The sequence below is a fragment of the Gallinula chloropus genome (assembly GCF_964237585.1).
Source record: "Gallinula chloropus genome assembly, chromosome: 5".
In the NCBI taxonomy this organism is placed as follows: Eukaryota; Metazoa; Chordata; class Aves; order Gruiformes; family Rallidae; genus Gallinula; species Gallinula chloropus.
The window spans coordinates 61,424,960-61,444,136 of record NC_140090.1 but is presented as its reverse complement, the minus strand read 5'-3'; the positions used below and the strand labels follow the sequence as shown (position 1 = coordinate 61,444,136).

The 19,177-nt window shown below is 48.0% G+C and overlaps 1 protein-coding gene across 1 annotated transcript; it reads left to right on the top strand.

Annotated features, from left to right (window-relative positions):
• Positions 1-543: 543 nt before the first annotated feature.
• On the top strand, positions 544-18,703 carry WNT8B (Wnt family member 8B; the record flags this gene model as incomplete). Its single annotated transcript, XM_084264610.1, has 8 exons — positions 544-726; positions 964-1,132; positions 2,791-2,937; positions 12,650-12,732; positions 14,005-14,143; positions 15,449-15,574; positions 17,583-17,725; positions 18,146-18,703. 8 exons carry the CDS (start codon positions 544-546, stop codon positions 18,701-18,703), a joined length of 1,548 nt encoding a protein of 515 aa, XP_084120736.1.
• Between the last annotated feature and the right edge of the window lie 474 nt (positions 18,704-19,177).

The window sequence follows — 19,177 nt, the reverse complement described above, 5'->3', positions numbered from 1 at the left end:
GCCAGTGCAGTTTTTACTGCTGTTTTAGGGCAGACAGCTGAGCCAGATTTGCAGGTCCCCGACCTTGGGATTTGTCTTAGGACCTGTTAGGGGGTACAGCTGTGAAAAAGTGTGGATTCAGTTCTTCTGCACCTACCTCTGGTGGCTTTAAAGCCATCTCCCTCCTGAGGGATGGTGAGCACCTGATCCTTCCTCAGCTAAAACCAGGTGACAGTAGGAGATTCATTGGCTGTGGCTGCAGCTGACCCATGGGGAAGTGTGCCACAGCACAAGCGGTGGCTGCACCACAGCAGAGAGCTCACTTCAGGGTGCGACTGGCCCTCCACTCAGGAGCAGCAGCTCCTCACCACTGCTGTGAACACTGAACTATTCATGATTATGTTTGGTCTTGGCCCATGCTAAGGCCTAAAGGTGCTTGCTCTGGAGGAGGAAGAAAGGGAAGAGATTTTTAACATCTGGATCTGCGCATTTTTACAGCATCCAGCTCTGGGGACCTCAATACAAGAAAGTTATTGAGCTGTTAGAGCGAGTCCAGAGGAGCACATGAAGATGAGCAGAGGGCTGGAGCACATCTCCGATGAGGTCAGACTGAGACAGTTGGACTTGTTCAGCCTGGAGAACAACAGGCTCCGCAGAGACCTTACTGCAGCCTTCCAGTACCTAAAGAGGCCTACAGGAGAGATGGAGAGCGACTCTTTATCAGGGAACGTAGTGATAGTGATAGTGGTGAGGCCCTGGCACAGGCTGCCCGGAGAAGCTGTGGCTGCCCCCTCCCTGGCAGTGTCCAAGGCCAGGTTGGATGGGGCTTTGGGCAACCCGGGCTAGTGGAGGGTGTCCCTGCCCATGGCAGGGGGATTAGGACTATATGATATATCAGGCCCCTTCGAACACAGATCAGTCTGTGGTTCCGTGATTCCCTGCAGAGTCTGTTGTCTGCGCTGGACATGGCACTGCCCGGCACAGGAGCGTTTCCCTGCACGCCTGAAATCCGAGGGTGCTGCCGTTGGCGGCGGCGCGGCGGCTGCCGGGCCGCAGGCCAAGCCGGGAGCACCACCTGCCGGCTGCCGGGCGGCGAGCGGGCCCCGGCCGCCCAGCCCGCCCGGCCAGCCGGAGCCGCGCACGCCGCTGCACGGTCATTAGGCCGCGTAGCAAATCAGAGAGGAAAAAGATCACAGGATTGCATAAAACCCTCACCTAAACCTCCTCCTGACTGCCTTACAAAAAGGATTCCAAACCGATCAGTCTCTCTTCACTAGAGCTGAGAAAAACTGCTTGGGTGAAGGGTATCCAGTTGTAAGTCAGCTGGAGCTATTTACAGCTCCTGCACAGCTCACAGACCGTTTCAGCTAAAAAAGACCTAAGTGTGTCACTGGGCAGTGTTCATAATAAAAGGGCTTGATTTTGTTCAGTTTGCCATGCAGTTTTGTTCCCAAATATTCCTGATAGTAATAATATTGAGGGAAGCACAGGGACCCTGAAAGGCAAACGAAGTATATGTCTCTGGTGCAACACCTGACCCATTTAAGCAGTTCTCATCTAGATTTTTTTCTTTGTTTCCTCAGGTCTGCCAAAGATCCAAGCTAGCAATTACTTACACCGTGTTGCTGAGCCACCTTCCTGCTTTACCTGCCTCATCTTCTAGCTCACTGAGCTCCACATACCTCTCAAGCTCATAGCCCTTTCTTCCTCCAGCTACTGTCCTTCTGGCCAGTGCATCTCTGCCTTTTTTTGGTTTGGGTTGGGTTTTGGCTTGGTTTTGTTTGGGTTTTTCTATGCCCCAAGCCTTTATGTGCCACATTTTCATCTTCAAACCACGTTTCCCCCTTGAGAGGCAGACCCTCATGGGTGCTAAAGAGAGGGTCCTTTTGCAAAGCCAACCTACATTGATGCCCTGAGTTTGTCTGTGGTGGCCCAAGCAAGTCTCTGCAGGATGGTGGCCATGTCCAGGATGAGCAGCAGCATGTGGCCTGGGCTTTTGGTCCCCAAAGGGCTGTACTGGGTGGCACTGTATCTGCTGCTTTGCATGGGAATCTGGCTTTCCTTTGAGGTGCATGGGGACAGGAGCAAGGTGTGGCTGGCAAGTGGCAAGGATATGTTGCTAGACCTGGGAGGTCAGCACAGTCCCTTTCACCTCCAGGGTTATCTCACCTCCTGCCAGGCAGCCAGGAATGTGCTTTGACTCGCTTGGTCCTGCTCATCCTAATTACACCTTCTTGGAGTGTGATATGTAATTTCCCTGCCATCCTCACAGTCCTTTTTCTCCAAGCTGATCCTGCTTGTCCTTTAATGGCACACCACCTCCTCACTTTGATTTTCAGCCCCAGGTACCCCACCTCAAAGCACTTCTGTCCCTTTCTCTCTCAAAACCTGGTCAGGGGGTGCTGGCAAAAGACACCCTGGACCCATACTTGCTTTCTGGACTCTCAAAAGAAATACTTCTTTTGGCCACACTGCACGTGCCTGAGCAAGTCGCTGCCACTTGGGAATATCCTCTAGTACTGTAATAGAGAATATGTGATAAAGGAGTCATTGTAGCCCAGGCTAAGGAAGAACCAGGCCTTTTGAAATACTCTCAGCTCACTTTCTTCAGGGCACAGCCAACTTCTAAGTACTGTGGCTAGAGAGGACATTTCCTAAGAGATCACTGGGTTTCTCTTGAAACTGGCTGTTTTGTAAATGTCCATGTCTTGAATCCTGAGCAGACCCTCTCTAGCCATTGCAACACTTCTCTCCCTTTTAATATAAAATAATTCTCCTGGTTTCTTGCACACACCTTAAACTTTCCTCCAGCAACTGAAGAGCAAACTGAGCACCTGACCTTCCTGCCTTTCCCCATGTTTTGCCAGAAGATCTTCCTAGGAGATGTGTGGTGGATGTATCCAGTCACACAGTTCACTGCAGTGGGCAAGGCTCCCCTGACCTGTCCCTGCACGAACCGTAAGGAGAACCTGCAAATACAAGGATAACATTGGATATTGGTAAAGCACAAGCAGACCTTACGGGAGGCTGCTCAGCTTGCGTCACCCACGCAGAGCACAGCGTTATGGAACAAAAAGGTTACAAAGTTAAGCTTACAGTGAAGAGGTCACGCAGCCGTTTGCGTGTTCTGGTATGTCAATACCATCTTCAATGGCACAATCTCAGATTGATGTAGCTAAAAAAAAAACAACCCAACAAACAGACAGGTTTCTGGGCATATCAGCACCTTTCCTGCCTTGTCAGAGCCAAATGCTCAAAAAACAGGTTTGCTTCTTCCATTGTGTTTCAATTGTTCCAATAAAAGCTACTAAATATCCCCGGCTTTTGTCTTGCTTTGCTTTTGAAACCACTTAACTGTAGGAGCAGAATAGCACAGGGCATGCTCCGTGTGGGACTGCAAACAACACTAACACTTTCTTGGCACACCGGGGATGTTTTCACAGGCATGAGATGCTATTGAAATCATATTTAGCTGGGGCAAAAGACAAAGCTGCAGTCAAGTCAGTCAAAGCCTGCTTACTGCTCTGGGAAGTCAGACCTTCCTGAGACTTTTTCAGCTCTTTCAGGGTTGAATATTGTGTGTCCCCTAGAGAAGGTTAATTTCTTTTCATTTTGTTCTCATACCTTTTGCTTATCTTTCAAAATAAGAGACCTCTAGTGCCTTCTTGGCCTTTTTAATGGTCATTTCGTTTTAAAATATTCTGTCCTTTGGGCACTTTCCATTGACACCAAGAAATTTTTGAGATATCTGTGAGTCATGCTTGGAATTTTTACCCCCACTTCTTAAATTCATTTTTCATAGCCACCAGTTGCATTGGTGGAAGGAAGCAAGAGGCTTTATTTTTCAGTCTTTCTGTGATTATTTGTACATGGTCTTTAAAGACAGTTTAATTCTTCTTTGTACTCTGGAAATTAGACCTAGTCATCTTATAATGATTTGATTGTTGTTGTTGTGTTTTGGGGTTTTTTTGGCAAACTGGAATAAATCTCTGGTTGTCCTCAAACCTTGTCTGTCATTCTGGGAGATGAGCAAATAGTCAAACACATATTACAGCACTCAATGCAAAGGTCAGTAGAGGTCTGTATTGACCAATGCATCAGATGAGATAATACACCAGTCCCTCTGGCCATAAAATGTATTCTAATGCTCTCTGGGCCCATTTTAGAGCTTTTGTCAGTAACAATAACAAAATTTGGGGAACATTATACAACAATTTTGCATCCCATTTCTTTAGAGAATACCTCATAGAGTCTATTAAACAGCCTTTGAAAGCTGTAATTAAGTGCTTTGAAACATGTTTGGGACAGTTGTTTCAGGCTTTGCCTCCAGCCTCTTTGGTTTGAAAAACATGCTTGTTTCCAGGAAAGTGACTACTGCATTTAATTGAAATTAGGAGTTGACTGGGAAGGCTGCTGGCTCCAAAGTCCTTGGTGCTGCTGATGCTTCTGTGAGCTTGGAGGAGGGCCTGACTGCCTCATGTAACAGCTAATAAAATTTTTTTAAAAATCCTCCTCTTTATTTTTGATCCACCTACAATTATTTTTTTCCACATTTTTGCAATATCCTTACTTAATTTGTCTTGGAGTAAATAAAAATAGCTCACCCCAATGGAGTCCTTCCTTTTCAGTTGGTCAAGACATGTCAGAAGTGTTGCAGGATTGTTTCAAAATGCTGTTGCTGCTGGACTGGAGAAATGAGAAAACTCTGGTTTAAGAATCCTGAAACAGATATTTGGACACTTAGAGGAAACAACTGAAAAATCTTTTTCTTGCCATCAGAAATAAATGCCAAGTGCAGGGGGGCAGCATCCCCTGCATCCCCCCAGCGCTGTCCCGGTGGGGCTGAGTCCCTGCAGAGAGGTCAGCCCTTCGGCTCTCCCCCTTTTCTGGCAGGGAGAGGACAGCCACCCTCAGTACTTGAATTAGGACACCAACACCATTGAACTGTGCTAAACACCACCACATCAAAATTCCATTTCAATATAATAAATTGGTTTGGTTTTAAATGAAGGGCTTATTTCCCTCACCTTTTGGTTTCTGGGGTTTTATCTTCTACTAGATAAATTTTCAAGCTTTTTCTCAGTATACACATGGGTTTTTAAAATGCTCAGGGCTCCAGGAGCTGGGTCTTTAATTAGTGCAAATACCATCAGCCTTGCTGTAATAGGATGCAGCCGGGAGGCAGGGCTGGCCCTGGGATCATCTGCTGGCGGCTGTGTTTTCTCCTCACCTAGGTGTTTGCAAACTGCCCAGCCACCACCCCCAGGACAAGAGGCCCTGGTGCACAGGGTGGGCAGCGCTGGGTACAAGGGCAGAGTTTTGACAGCAGTGCCCTGCATGCTGTGCCTTGCTCATGCTTGGCAGGAGCTCCCTGGCCTGCGCAGAGCTAGTCACGGCATGGCCGAAGTCCAGCTGAGAGCAAGTCTCCCTGACAGGCAAGTTTCACTCCCCATGACTGTGTAACCCAGGAGGGACATTTCATCTGCCTGAGGTAGCTCCAAGCAAAGCTCAGCCTCCAGCCAGACCTGCCTGATGGCCCAGCCATGGTGTTTCACTCCCCTCTAAAACCTGCCCTGGCCCAGTCCTGCCTAGCAGCTGTACTCCTGGTGAAATGAGTTTTACTGGTCTCAGCCCACATTTTAGCCCATTTATGTCCACAGCACATAAACTTCTCCACTTCTCTACATGTGGAGAAGATGCTTCTGTGGCTTTGGGATAGGGTGGTGAGTTGGTCCTGCTGGCCTGGGGGTCTTCAGGATGGGCAGCATGATCATAACTGGAATGCTCTGCATGGCCAGGAAGGACAGGATGGATGCATTTCCAAGTAGCTCCAGTAGCTCTTGGCCCTCACTGAGAGAACACTGATTGTCCCCAGTCAAAGACCCCCTCTCACAGACTTTGACTGAAACCCTAAAAGCAAATAATTAAGGGGGCAAGGGAAGGTTTAGTCAGAGGCCTTTCTCCCAGGGTGAGTGTGACATGTTTCAAACAGGAGGTGGGAAGAAGGAATAGGTCACCATGATGAGGGAGGAACAGGTGGAATTAGGAACTGGCCCCAATTCCCCTTGACCTCCTGGGGGAGACTGAGGCAGAGATGATGTTCATATATGTGTTTCCCAGCCTTCTTTCTGAATCATGCTGCATGACCTCCAAAAACCAGACACGGTCAGCCCAAACTCAAGCCCCCAGTCCCAGAGCACCCAGCACATCCCAGCCCCAGCAATCTCCCCAAGGCAGGAGGAGGCAAGAGCACACCGAAAGCAGCCCTTTCAGTTGCCTCTGTGGGGGATGGAGATGCAGGTCAGCACTGGTAGAGACTGAATCTAGTGATTATTTTAAGGGATTTGCTGTCTCTTTCTTTATCCCTCTCTCTCTTTTTTCTTTCTCTCTGTCTCTCTCTTTTTTTTTTTGTTTTCCCCTTTTCCCTCCCTCTTATCCCTTTCGTGGTGCATTTGTCTTCGAGGAACCTGGGGTGTTCTTTTCATCAGTTCAATCTCTCTCTGGCACTTGAGTCCTGATTGGCTGAAGGACTTAGGAAAAAAAAATCTTTAATTAAGTAGATAATCTCTTCTTAGGAAGTTCTGCGGCTCCATTTCACCAACCCCCTTTAGCTCTTACTTTGGGATTGGTTACCCTTCACAGAAGTTGGGATTCAGGGGGCATACGCCTCTTCATCACACCAGGAGCGCCGGGTGGAAAGTAACTCCATCCCTTCCCTAATTTTGTTGTCTTTTTTTTTTTCTTTTTTTTTTTTTTTCCCTCTTTCCTCTGGTGGTGGTGGTACCCAAGGGTTTTTTTTTTTTTTTTTAGGATCTCCTCTCTCCCTCTTTATTTGGATTTTATATTTCACATGGACCCTTATCTGGGCATCTTCTTCCTCACTCCCTTCTTCCAATCCTGCTGTGCCTGGTGAGTATTGAGAGCATCTTAGTCTGTGTCACAGGCAGGTGCTTTTCCTGGACACCTTCAGGAAATTCCTCTTTGCCTTCCTATACTCTCTTCTTTTCCACTTAGCTCAGTTCTGTTCTTTAATGGGAACAGATATTTAACTAAGACCCAACACATTCATTGGCAGAGAAGTTAGATTTGGGCAGATAAACGTCCCCTTCTTCCCCCTTGCCTCCCAGCAGTAATTCTATGGGCCAAATCCTGAGCTGGGATAAAATAGAGTGCAAGATCTAGCCCCTCGCTTCCAGCTAGGAAGATAACCCAATGGGAGACCTTGGGATTTCTGTTTTACCAAGGACTGACAGTCCACTTGTCTCTTATCTTAATCAAATCAAGTGGAGCTTCTCCCGTGCTCCCCAAAGAGGACAGTCCCTGATTAAGAGCTCAGAGTTAGCAGGGGTGAGTTAGATCTACAGGAGCATCACTCTGGATGAGCAGCGTGAGACCCAGGCTCCTTGGCAGGCACAGGGTCGAATTACACATCTTGAATTCATCTATTAGGATTTCCTGGGCAGAAGTTTTTGGTACAGAGATTGATACAGCTTGATTCCCAACCACCGGAGTTCCGTCAGAACAGTCTCCCCATGCAGAAACCTGAGATCAGCTCCTTTGGGCTTCTTGCTATGTGGTTCTATGCTTATTTCCAGAAATATTTTATAAGGGTGAACCAAAAGAGATTACATTTGCATGCAATTTCATATAATTCCTTGCAGCGTGTATCTATCCCATGCTGAAATGGAGATAGACTCAAATGACCTGGCTCTGCAGGTATTTTTTTTTTCATATATGATTTTTACTGAGTACCCAAACATTATTCTCCATTTCTGTGATGTCCTGGAGAAACTGCTCAGTGGGTTACAGACTTCTCTAACAGCAGGGAAAGTCTTTTCCTGCTCAATTAGTAAAATCCCCTGCCTTCCCATAGCAGATCTCTAGGGTTATTACCATGGATGGAGAAAACAAAATTACAGAAAGAGAAACTGGAATAAAGGGGGACTCGTTCCTGCTAGGCTAAGGGGAAAGTGTCAGAGATTTCCTCCTCCCTTCATTAAAAGAATGTGCAATAGTTTGTAGATGTCTAAATATCATACAGTAGCGAACAAGAGAAATATATTCCCCTTGTTCCAGAATGGAGATATGTTATGCAGAGAGGCTATGCAAGAACTCACCCTGAATTTATTTCTTCTGCTGCTCTCCCTCTCTCTCTATATATATATTCCTTTCCTCAATTTAAAAAGGTTTAGAATATATTAAAAGAGGGGGAGAAAAAAAAATCAGTGTTTTTAAGAAAAAGTTTGAAGGGGAGAAGTTTCAGGGTGCAAAGCAGAGTTAAATACAGAAATTCCAAATGTTTTGATTGGAAGTTGGATGTCTAAATTCCTTGTCTGCCTTTCAGAAGTTTTTATCTATTAAAAAGGTTTATAGATCAAGATAGCCCTGCTTCTGTTTGCGTGTTGCTCATAGGCATGATTTTCTGAAAGGGCAATTGTGAACTTTATTCAAAATGATTGTGTTACAGACCCTGTCCCTTAACTCTTGAGGAGAAAAAAAGAAAGGAATCATACAATAATCCTCCTTGCAATTTTTGCAGGACTTCTTTATCTGATCTAACAGCTTAAAATGGAACAAGCTTCTTTTTCCCTGTGATTTAATCATGAGAATTGAGAGCACAGGACAATATAGATCAGCAATAATAACTTTTTTTTAATGCATATGTGACCGCTTCTCTTCTCTGAGTACGGATTAGATTCTGCCGTGTCAGCTAGGTTGAGTGGTCAGCATGTCTCCCTCTTTCTAGATGAGTAAAATGTCAAGGTAGGAACTAAAATCAAATAAATATAACAAAATAGAAATATGTAAACCTCCAAATGTTAATGAGTTGCCTCCTGATCTCCTACCCTTCAGAAATAATCTCTAATGCAGCAGTTTGTTTCTAAGTGGTTTGTTGGGGTTTTTTAACACTTCAGCTGCAGGATTTCCTTTAGTTTCCAATGTCACTTATTTTCTAATAACTTGGGGGAGTTTTTACTTGAGAACAAAGCTCAGAGCCAAAGCAAAATTTTACCCATTTTCTATATTTTCAATAATGACCATAAAGATTTAAATACAGCTTTATAATTTTCTGAAGAGCTGGACCAGCAGCACAGTATCATGAGTGGGTAATAAGGTATCAAACAAATATTTTAATGGGAGATTTGATAAGGCTCTTGGGCATATTAAACTGAGGAGCGGGGAACTGTCATTGGTTAAAGTTGTAACTGAGCAGAAATTATCAAAGGCTTATTAGTATTTGATATAGGTAAAAATATATTGGGACAGCTGCTTGGCAGGGTTATTTCCTTTTGGCTTCAATAAAACTATGATAGAGAGCTCCTGCTATAAATATTAATAATTGGCTAATATTGGATAGAATGAAAATCACTTGCCTTAGATATGTTTTTTACCCAGATGCATGGAGTTGTACCCCAAGGCCCTGCACAGGCTGGGGAGGGGGCTGGGGAACTGGGTGCAACTCCTCTCTACCTGCTGAGGTTTGTCTGCTCTGCTACTGCCTGTGTAACACTGTCCTGGAGTTTGAAGGTGGAGGGAAAGCGGTTTAGGTAGCTTACAGGGTTCCTACCTTTCTCGGAGAAGAGAAAGAATTTCAAGAGTGAACTTTCATGTGTACAATTTCAACAAGTTTTCAATCCAGTCTGGGGACACTGAAGTAATGAAAACTGGGCTGGTTGACACCTGTTGCGGATGCAGGTAGCCAGTTAGCTTAGGATTACATTCCACTTTCCTTTACAGCTGTGTGAAAAACTAGTAGAAATAAATAAAATAGAGACAAAACCAAATATAGATTCATTTTCATAGTGATTCCTATTTGCAGTGCAGCGATAAGTAGTGGCATTGCCAATATTGCACTACATCTGTAGAACAAGTGGCTTAATTACTCTCTGCCCTTGCTGGAGACTATATCCAGAGCAGAGGTGTATTTTTCCTAGCTAGATCATATGAGCAAAGACAAAGTTTACAGATTTTTGTCCCCATTAGTATCTTTCCTTTCCTCTTAGCATAAATAAGAGAAAAAACAGCTATCTTTTAGCCATATGACAGTCCCATCTCCCCTTCTCCTGAATCTGCTTGCAGCTGCGAGAGTTAAATGTGGGAGGTCAAGTGTACCAGTCTAAATGAATCTTTTACTTGTCTAAGTCCCACAAACCTGCTCATCAACATGCCTGTGTGTTGATCGGGGAGCTCAGAGAAAATGCCTTCTGTCTCTCTGACTTAATAAAAATGTTTAGAATATGCTGCTGGGAAATTGCTACTGTACCATTTGCTCAACTGCAGATGGTAAATTGGCATATCCTGAACTTGGCCTTTTTGCGAACCTTGAGGTTTATCCTGGGAGGAACAGATTCTCTGCTTCAATGCAGTTATGTCAATTGACGCCTGCTAACAAGCTGGTTTGATGTAAACCCTGAACTTGTGGATTACTCTCCTCCTCCTAAAGCCACCTTGCAACTGCTCAGATGTTCCTAATCCAAGATGAGGCCAGCAAGGGTTTGAAGCAAATCCTTCTTGCAGACTGTGAATTTGGCTTTTCCTGCAGAGGTGGAAAGCAGTGCAAATGGGATGTAGCTCTTGTTTTGGTCACAAAAGCAAGACGAGAGGACTTGCAACTCTCTAGATCTTGCCTACCCAGGGGCATTTTACCAGTTTTCTCACAGCTGCTACTGGGGGCTCAGATTCACACTGATGCCATCCTGAGTGTGGTCCCCATAGCAAAGCGCTTAAGGGCAAGGCAAAGGACAGGAGAGAAACCAGATGGAAAAATGACTTGTTCATGCTGTTACCCAGTTGCATTAGGATGGGGACCCACAGAGCTTACACAGTCTGAAAAGCCCCAGGTTCATGGCCCTGTGTGATTCAGGTCACCCGATGCTCTAATCACTCGGCTACAGATGCCGTCTCTCCGAGTCCTAGGAAATATTTAATTAGCTGTACAATGCAGAAGCGGCTCCCAAAGGAAAATTCCTCTGCAAAACAGCCATCGACTTCATGCTAAAGTACCCATGGGGGCTGGAGCACAGCCGGGCCTGAATCCCAGACCTGGAACAAAGGGAAGGGGATCTCCTGTTCTTACAGGGCCAGAGCACAGCCCTTTCCCTCAATGTTTTGACCCAGAGGGATCTATCCCAGCACAAGATTCATCAAGATGGACACATTTCATCAAATAAATAAAGTTAGACTTGTCAGAGTGAGACTTTACAAACTAATTCTCTCAACTGTTCCTAAACTGTGAGTAATAGCAAAGACAAAGCGTTTGGAGGTTTTAACCGAGCTATATACCCTGTCTGCACCCATGGCAGGGCTGCAGCACAGCTACACTTTGTCCTCTGCCTTGGGCTGGCAGTGCCATTTTTTTCTGTGCTCAAGCCCCCCACCCTGGGATCCCCCCGCACTCTCCGTGCTGGATTTGTAGCACAAGACGACAGAGCTTTTCTCCCTTACCAGGGATACCTGTGGCTCCAGACAACTTTGCTTGAAAACACACAGGGAGGAAAAAAAATAAACCCTAACCCATGCCTGTCTTCCCTGCATCCAGTTAAGGTCCACCCAGCTACTGGGATTTTCAGGGAACAAGAGGAGCTAGAAAAGCAGCAAGCATCACTACCCGCCCAACAGCCCAAGTGCAGAGCTGAGCACGCAGCTCTGCTGAAGAGACTTGGTCTGGGTTAAGGCTAGCTGAAAAGGAGAGGCATCTACCTCTGGGAGATGATCAGAATTTGAAGTAGAATATTATCTCAATAGGAAGCTGAAGAACCTAGTTTCTCTCAGTGCATGCTCTAGCTTTTGCCCCATCACTCACTGCAAGGTCCTGATCCACTTGCGCCGCCCCTCTGGCCTCCGTGTCTTCTTCCATACAAGAAAGAGGAGTTACTGATGTACAGAATGAAGCAGGGGTAGTGGGCTGGGGGGTGTCACAAGGCTCCCAGAGCTAAAGGTTTAATTGCTAGGCTGCAATTTAAGATTACCATAACAGACTCTGGTATTTTCAGCTTTCCATGACTAGTGGCAGAGTTAGATATTTCATGGGAACACTTACAAATAGGCACCTTTGGAAACCATTCATTTAGATTTTTCATGTCAGCCTAAAGTTCAATTTTGGCCAGGACCATCACACTCATGCCCTCACTCCTCCCTGCAGCACCCAGCAGGTTAGGGAGTGTTTGTGCTCAGCCATCGCCTTAACATGACCAAGAGGAAAGTGTGGGCAGCCAGAGTTGCCACTGCAAGGAAACAAGGGACTGTGACCTGGGGGGATGGATGCTGCCAGGACACACACTGTGAAGAAGCAGAAGTGGAACCTCCTTTTACCCTCGGTGCAGTCCCACAGGGAGAGCAAACGATGGCACACAGCCCATCTCCTGGGGCTGCAGGAGGAATTGAGGTGCTCCTGGAATTGGAAGCAATGCTACCCTGAGCTAAGCTGAGCAGCAACTTGGTAAGGGAAGCAACTTGAGGGAACAGCACAGTCCTAACAAGCCAAGGTATTGGTATGAAGGTCAGCCACATGGAAGAAAGTAAAAGGAGCAATGAGGGGCTTAGAGCCTGGTTGGAGGAGGTGGAGGAAGCAGTAAGGGGAGACGGAGAAAAATCAAAGGTGCCTGCAGCCAGGAGACAGGCAAGCTATGGAGGGTAAGAGGAGAGCTCCAGGATGCCTGGCATTCCCCAGACTCCTCCACCATCACCCCCTCCCTGCTGACACTGTCTCTGTCTTCCAGGTCAGTGAATAATTTCCTGATGACGGGCCCCAAGGTAAGAGAAATCCCTTTGATCTCTGTCTCTGATTCCACTAAACCCAGAAAGGGGGGGGCTCCTCCTTCCCACTTCTCTCCATCCAGCCTTGGCAAGAGCTCCCCTCACCCCCAAGTTTCCAGCAAGAGACCTCATGACTAACCTGCTACAATTCACCATACCAACTCTGAACAAAGCTGGTCTAGGGTCCTTTTCAGCTGTTTGGGGCCACATTCTGGAGATACGTCTATTGGCAGCAGCTGGGCACCTCACCTGTCATCTATTCCTTCCTGATGATCAGGTTAGCATCAGGACCCACATTCATCCAGCTGAAGGGCATTTTCTGTGCAGCCTGCAAAACATACTTCCCCAAGGAACACCACTACAATTGCCAGGACCTTGTTAAATGTTTTTGACCCCTTTCCTCCTTGCACCCCTTGTTCAGAGGCTTGCTTTTTTCTTTTTTTCTTTTTCTTTTCCCTATCCAGTACCAGTTTTAAAATTCACCCAATTTTCATTCCTGGTACTACCCAGGAACTCCCCAAGCCCATCTAGCTCTTGCTACAGCTCTCCATGCTGTGGCAGAGTAACCTTGCCCCAAAGCACCAGCTGTCTCCCTGGGGCTGTGGTGAAGGAGGCGACAGGCTGAGGCACCTGCTGGCCCGGAGCTCCCTGGTCTCTGAGGAGGAGGCTCTACCTCCTCTCATGCTGGGGAGATAAAGGGTTCCCCATCACAGGGACTGGCTGGCACATTCCCTAATGTGGCTAACAGCCAGCAGCTCTGCTTTGCCTTCTCCCTTGGGGAGGCTCAGGGTCTTATCCAGCACAGCAGGAAAGGCATTCCCTGCTGCTGGCAAGCACCGCTCCCCGGGGGAGCCAAGCCCCACAGGCCTCCTCCACTGCGTACATCTTGTCTCTGTAAAATGGCATGCGAGTTATTTCCAGATGAATGCCAGCTTCCTGGGGCCATGTTCCCCCTGGTGTTTTGCACTGTGCTTCTCCATCTACCTAGACCCCAAAGCAGCAGTACCCACGATATGCAGTGCAGGGTAGGAAAACTACTCCTGGGTCAATCCCATGGCTGTGTGGGAAGCAGCTGGGGCTATACCAGCTTTGCACTACCTGCAGTGGAAACTAGAGCTGCTGAGTGAGAGCAGCCTGGGGACATTCCCACCCCATTGCCTGTGGGGCTGTCCCTGCTCGCTGGCCAACTTGTCCTAACCTCCTTAGTGCTGGTGGGCTGAAGCAGGGCCCACACCATCTCCCTTCCTGACCCTGTGACTCTCCTCCTAGGCCTATCTCATCTACTCCAGCAGCGTGGCAGCCGGGGCGCAGAGTGGCATTGAGGAGTGCAAGTTCCAGTTTGCCTGGGACCGCTGGAATTGCCCCGAGCGGGCACTGCAGCTCTCCAGCCATGGTGGGCTGCGCAGTGGTAAGGAAAGCATTGGATACCGCTATTTGGACCCCTTCACTACAGAGTAGAGCCCACAGGCTCCTTCTCTCTTCCCAAGAGACTCCTTCCCCATCCCCACTTGGGATGTCCAGGAGGCATCTTTCCCCATGAGGTCCCAGACACACACAGGGAATCCAACTTCAAAATGAGGCAGACCCCCAATACCAGCGTTGCCTCTAGATCTGCCGAGCTCCAGCTTGTGTAGGACAGAGTGTCCCACCAACCCTCACACAACTTGCTCCCCATAAGGATGCACCACTGTGGCCTGTGGCATGGGACACTGGACACACCATGTCCAAGTAGCACCTCTCACCTGGATGTCCCAGAGAGGTGGAGAACCAGCATGATGTTATAGGGTGGCAATCAGAGGAATATGGCTAAATGGTGGGGGGAAGTGTTCATCAATGGCCATGCTGTGGCTAAGAGGCAGGAGAAAAGTCTTCCTTGAGCAGAAATCCAGCATCCATGACCTGTGCCACCACAAAGTGTGGGACTGTGGTCATTGTCACTGTGTCCTGTCACACAGGAAATGTTTCAGTGCATAGCTGGTCCTCTAGACCCATGTTTGCTGCTGGGCTGAGCTCACACCTGCCCTGTACAGGGAGGACCTGGATGTGGAAGAGAGCCTCTGGTGGGACTGTCAGCAGATGAGGGCCCTGGGCAGAGGCAGACAGAGGTTCCAAAGGGGGACCTCAAGGAGGCAATTGTAGCACAAAGTAACACTCTGGGACTGGGAGCAGGTCCCTGAGCTGTTTCTGTCAAGGTTATCTGCTCATATCCAGACCTTGATGGCATTAAATGAAAACCAAAGACTCAGAGAAGTTAGCTGATGGTCACCACACTGACTCTGAATGTAGGTATGGACACGCCCCAGACAGTGTCCAGCAGAAGGTAAGGCTCAAGGGGGCTGTGGGAAATGGATTCTTTGATCCTTGGGGAGAGCCCCTTCCCCTCTGGGTTGTGTTAGTGAGATGGGGAACATTTGGCTTCCCGTGCTGTATACCCACGGGTAAGCTCCCACAAGGACAGTCAAGTGTGAAACTCCTCCGCTCCCTTGGAAATGGCATGAGTCAGTCTGGATCAAACCTGGGAGCTTCTGTCTTCATGCAGTTCAAGCCAAAACTAAGCCAATGTGACACGTAAGGCCTCCTCTCCACCCCACAGATCCCTGCCTGTCGCAGATCTCCTCCTCCCCAGTCTCCCACGCGGCAAGAGCAATGTCTGGCACTGGTGTTGCTATGGAATCTTTAGCCCATCTGCTCTTTTTGTGTTCCCACCTGACAGCAAACCGGGAAACCGCGTTTGTCCACGCCATCAGCTCGGCCGGCGTCATGTACACACTGACCCGGAACTGCAGCCTGGGAGACTTTGACAACTGTGGCTGTGATGACTCCCGCAACGGACAGCTGGGTAAGGAGAGACAAGCTGCCACCCCTCTCTCACACCCCAGGCAGCAGCAGAAAGCTCTTCTCCTTCACTAAGGCCCGCAGAAACAGTTCCTCCTCCCAGTCCCAGCACCTGGAAATAATGCCCAGAGCAAAGCTTTGCCTGGCTCAAACCAAAGTAGCTCTGAGGAAGATAATGGGGCCACCTCCAACTGACACCAGCTGAGACCTAGCACTTGGTGTTTTCCATTATTTTCTAAATGAGCAGGAAATTAGAAAAGGGTTGCTGTTTCCCTGGTTCAAATCAAGAATAACTCTGACTAAGCCACTGGAGCTAATGACTGTATTGTACAGGAAGACCTGACGCAGTACATCTAAATGGCAGATCTGGTTAGACCAGCACTGATCAGAGACCTCCAGGCTCCCAAGGTGTGCAGGATCAGGATGGCCCCACAGCAGAATTATGGCACCCACAGACCCCACCAGCATTTGTCAGTGTGGCAGGTACACAGGAGCACAACCAGGAGAACCACTGTGGCAGCACACAGCCTTCACCCCATCCCCATCACACTAGGCACGCCTGGGTGGGCAATGCCAGATTGCACTGCTCCACCTTTCTGCTCAGCTTTCACAGAAAACTTTTGTATTTTGATCTTTTATTTTAAATGGAAAGAAGTCAAATTTCAAATTATCAAAATATTTTAAAAGCCTTTCCCCACCCAAGAGCACTGGGCAGCTGGTACACGTCAGTTTATGACAGACTTCTCTGGAGTGTCCAGTATTTAGTAATTTGCTTTATGGCTATTAGGTTTTAAAACATTCACTACTTCTTAGGTGTCCGAGGTGTGAGATAGCCCATCTCTAGCAGAGCAAGAATTTTGGACAATGACACACCAAATTTTATCTTCTCTGGAAAACTGAGTTAGTCATGCTGCACTTTTCCCCAAAAGATGTCTGGTTTTCATGAACATTTTCCATTATGAACTTAAAAGTTTGGAAGGCAAAGGAAACTTTTGGGCTTGTGAAAAACAGTATGATTTAATTCTAAGTGCCATTGTACTGAATCCAAGTTGGTGAAAGGTTTCAATACTCCCTTGGGTCCCAGCTCTTGATTTGGACTTCATCATCCGCTGCATGTACCCACCTCCCATGAGACACCCCCGCCTTTCCTTGGGAAAGGGGACCACAAGACTCTGGGGAAGTCCAAGCAAGGGCTGGGTCTTTCAGGGAGAAGAGAGACACAAGACCGCTAAACCACAATTCCCAAGATGTACCACCGAGACACGTTAAGGTCATAATTTTCCAGATTTCAAATCTTCATAAAGAATTTGGCATTTTTCTCTAGGAGGAGAAGCAGCAAACCGCATGACGCGTTTCCAGTCAGCCAAGCTGAGCTACTGAGCTCCCATGTAGTTAGAAAAAGTATCCTCTGCATCTTGCCATGCAGTTCCCAGTTCTGTGCTGACTCCTTCATCTCTTTATGATAAACAGAAAACCAGACCCTTCTGCAGTGCCCTACATCAGCCTGGGATTCTGGGTGTATCAAAAAGAGGGCCTGCTCAATATATACGTGCCAGGCTTGGGTGGTCTCCCAGTGGAGGGGCATCTGCTTCCTCTGACCAGGGTGCCCCCACTGGTTCATTAATCCACATTAGCAAGATGGTCTCCCTGCAAATTAGACTGAACCAGTTAAAGTCAGGGTTTGAGGAAAGATGATTAAAAAACCTGAACGTATGACTGTAGCAGTCTGTATGACTGCTAATGCATGATAAAGAGGCTCTGAATCCTGCTCTATAGAAGCCTGGAAATCCCTGGGTTTGTTGCACAGGACATAACCTTCACTGTCTATTCAGCCCTCAGTAGAAATGGCATGAGCCCAAGGAAAGGGAATCTGGGACTACTGTGAGGCAAAAGGCTGGATTTGCCTCCATTCCCTCCCATCGCATCTGAGACCCTTTTTCCCCCCTAGAATCACAAGTCAGGCAGGTGAAGGGCTGGTTCCCTAACAGTGCACATCTTGTCTCCTTTCCTAGGGGGACAAGGCTGGTTGTGGGGAGGCTGCAGTGATAATGTGGGCTTTGGGGAAGCCATTTCCAAGCAGTTTGTGGATGCCCTGGAGACTGGACAAGATGCCAGAGCTGCTATGAACCTGCATAACAATGAGGCAGGTAGAAAGGTGAGTCCCTCTCTCCCTCCAGACCGGACAGCATGTACCAGATTGTCTCTGGCCATTCATTGCAAAGAGTCACAACTTGCTGTGGCTAAAAGCACATGCCCAGAAACAACTACCTTGCCAAGAAAGGGACAGAAGTAGTACTGGTGTGAAGAGGGGTCATTTTAAGGTAGCAAACCTCCAGTGATTATGCTGTTATTGGTTCCCTGTTGTTCTCTTTCTCCCAGTTCAAGTAGGGGAATACCTCAGAGAAGCAAATCTTCGAGCTTTAAGCCAACCATCCCTGAGCAAGGCTACTGTGCAGGGAGGGTGAATGGCAAACCCCTTCACAGGCTTGGAGTCATGTTTTTCCATGCACTGCAACACAGAAATGACCCCTCAGTGTTTTTTCCTGAATCCTCTCTCTCTCTCCTCATTCTGTAGGCTGTGAAAGGGACCATGAAGCGGACTTGCAAATGCCATGGCGTGTCAGGGAGCTGCACCACCCAAACCTGCTGGCTGCAGCTGCCTGAGTTTCGGGAGGTGGGCACTTACCTCAAGGAGAGGTATCACAAAGCCCTGAAGGTGGACTTGCTGCAGGGGGCAGGGAACAGCGCTGCCAGCCGGGGTGCCATCGCCGAGACCTTCAGCTCCATCTCCAAGAAGGAGCTGGTCCATTTAGAAGACTCTCCTGACTACTGTCTGGAGAACAAGACACTGGGGCTGCTGGGCACTGAGGGCAGGGAGTGTCTGAAGAGGGGCAAGGCACTCAGCAAGTGGGAGAAGCGGAGCTGCCGGCGGCTGTGTGGGGACTGTGGGCTGGCGGTAGAGGAAAGGAGAGCCGAGATGGTGTCCAGCTGCAACTGCAAGTTCCACTGGTGCTGTGCCGTGCGGTGCGAGCAGTGCCGCAAGCGGGTCACCAAGTACTTCTGTGTTCGCAAGGAGAAGCGGGAGCGGAGCGGGGGTGGCGGGGCCAGCCGCAAGCTCAAGAGAAAGCTCTAACTTGCCTCTGCTCCTTCACTGTCCTGCCTGCCCTTCTCCTCTCCTGCCCTCCCCATCTTCCCAGCAGCCCCCCAACACCATTTTCCTTTGACTTAGTTTTGTCTCATTCCCAATGCCATCTCACTGGGGCTTGGGCAAGACAAAAGAGCCCTTGTGAGCCCCTTAACCTTGGAGTACAGGACATTTTCCATCAGTGTAGTGAGGGATGACTTCTGGGAAGACCCTCAAGTATTGACAAAACAAGGTGAGGTTTGGTCCCTTCAACCCAGAGGCACTTGATCCAGTGACTATGGTTTCACTGCTGAAAACACAGGTGGTCTCAGCATCCCCTGCTCTTTTGAGCTTGTCTGTTCCCCAAACAAGCACCTGCTCTGAGCTTTCAAGCAAGTGAGATCAGTAGTCAGGAAAGCACAAGGAAGATGAGATGGTACCACCAGAGCTGGACAACTCAGAGCGATAATCCCCTGAAACTGA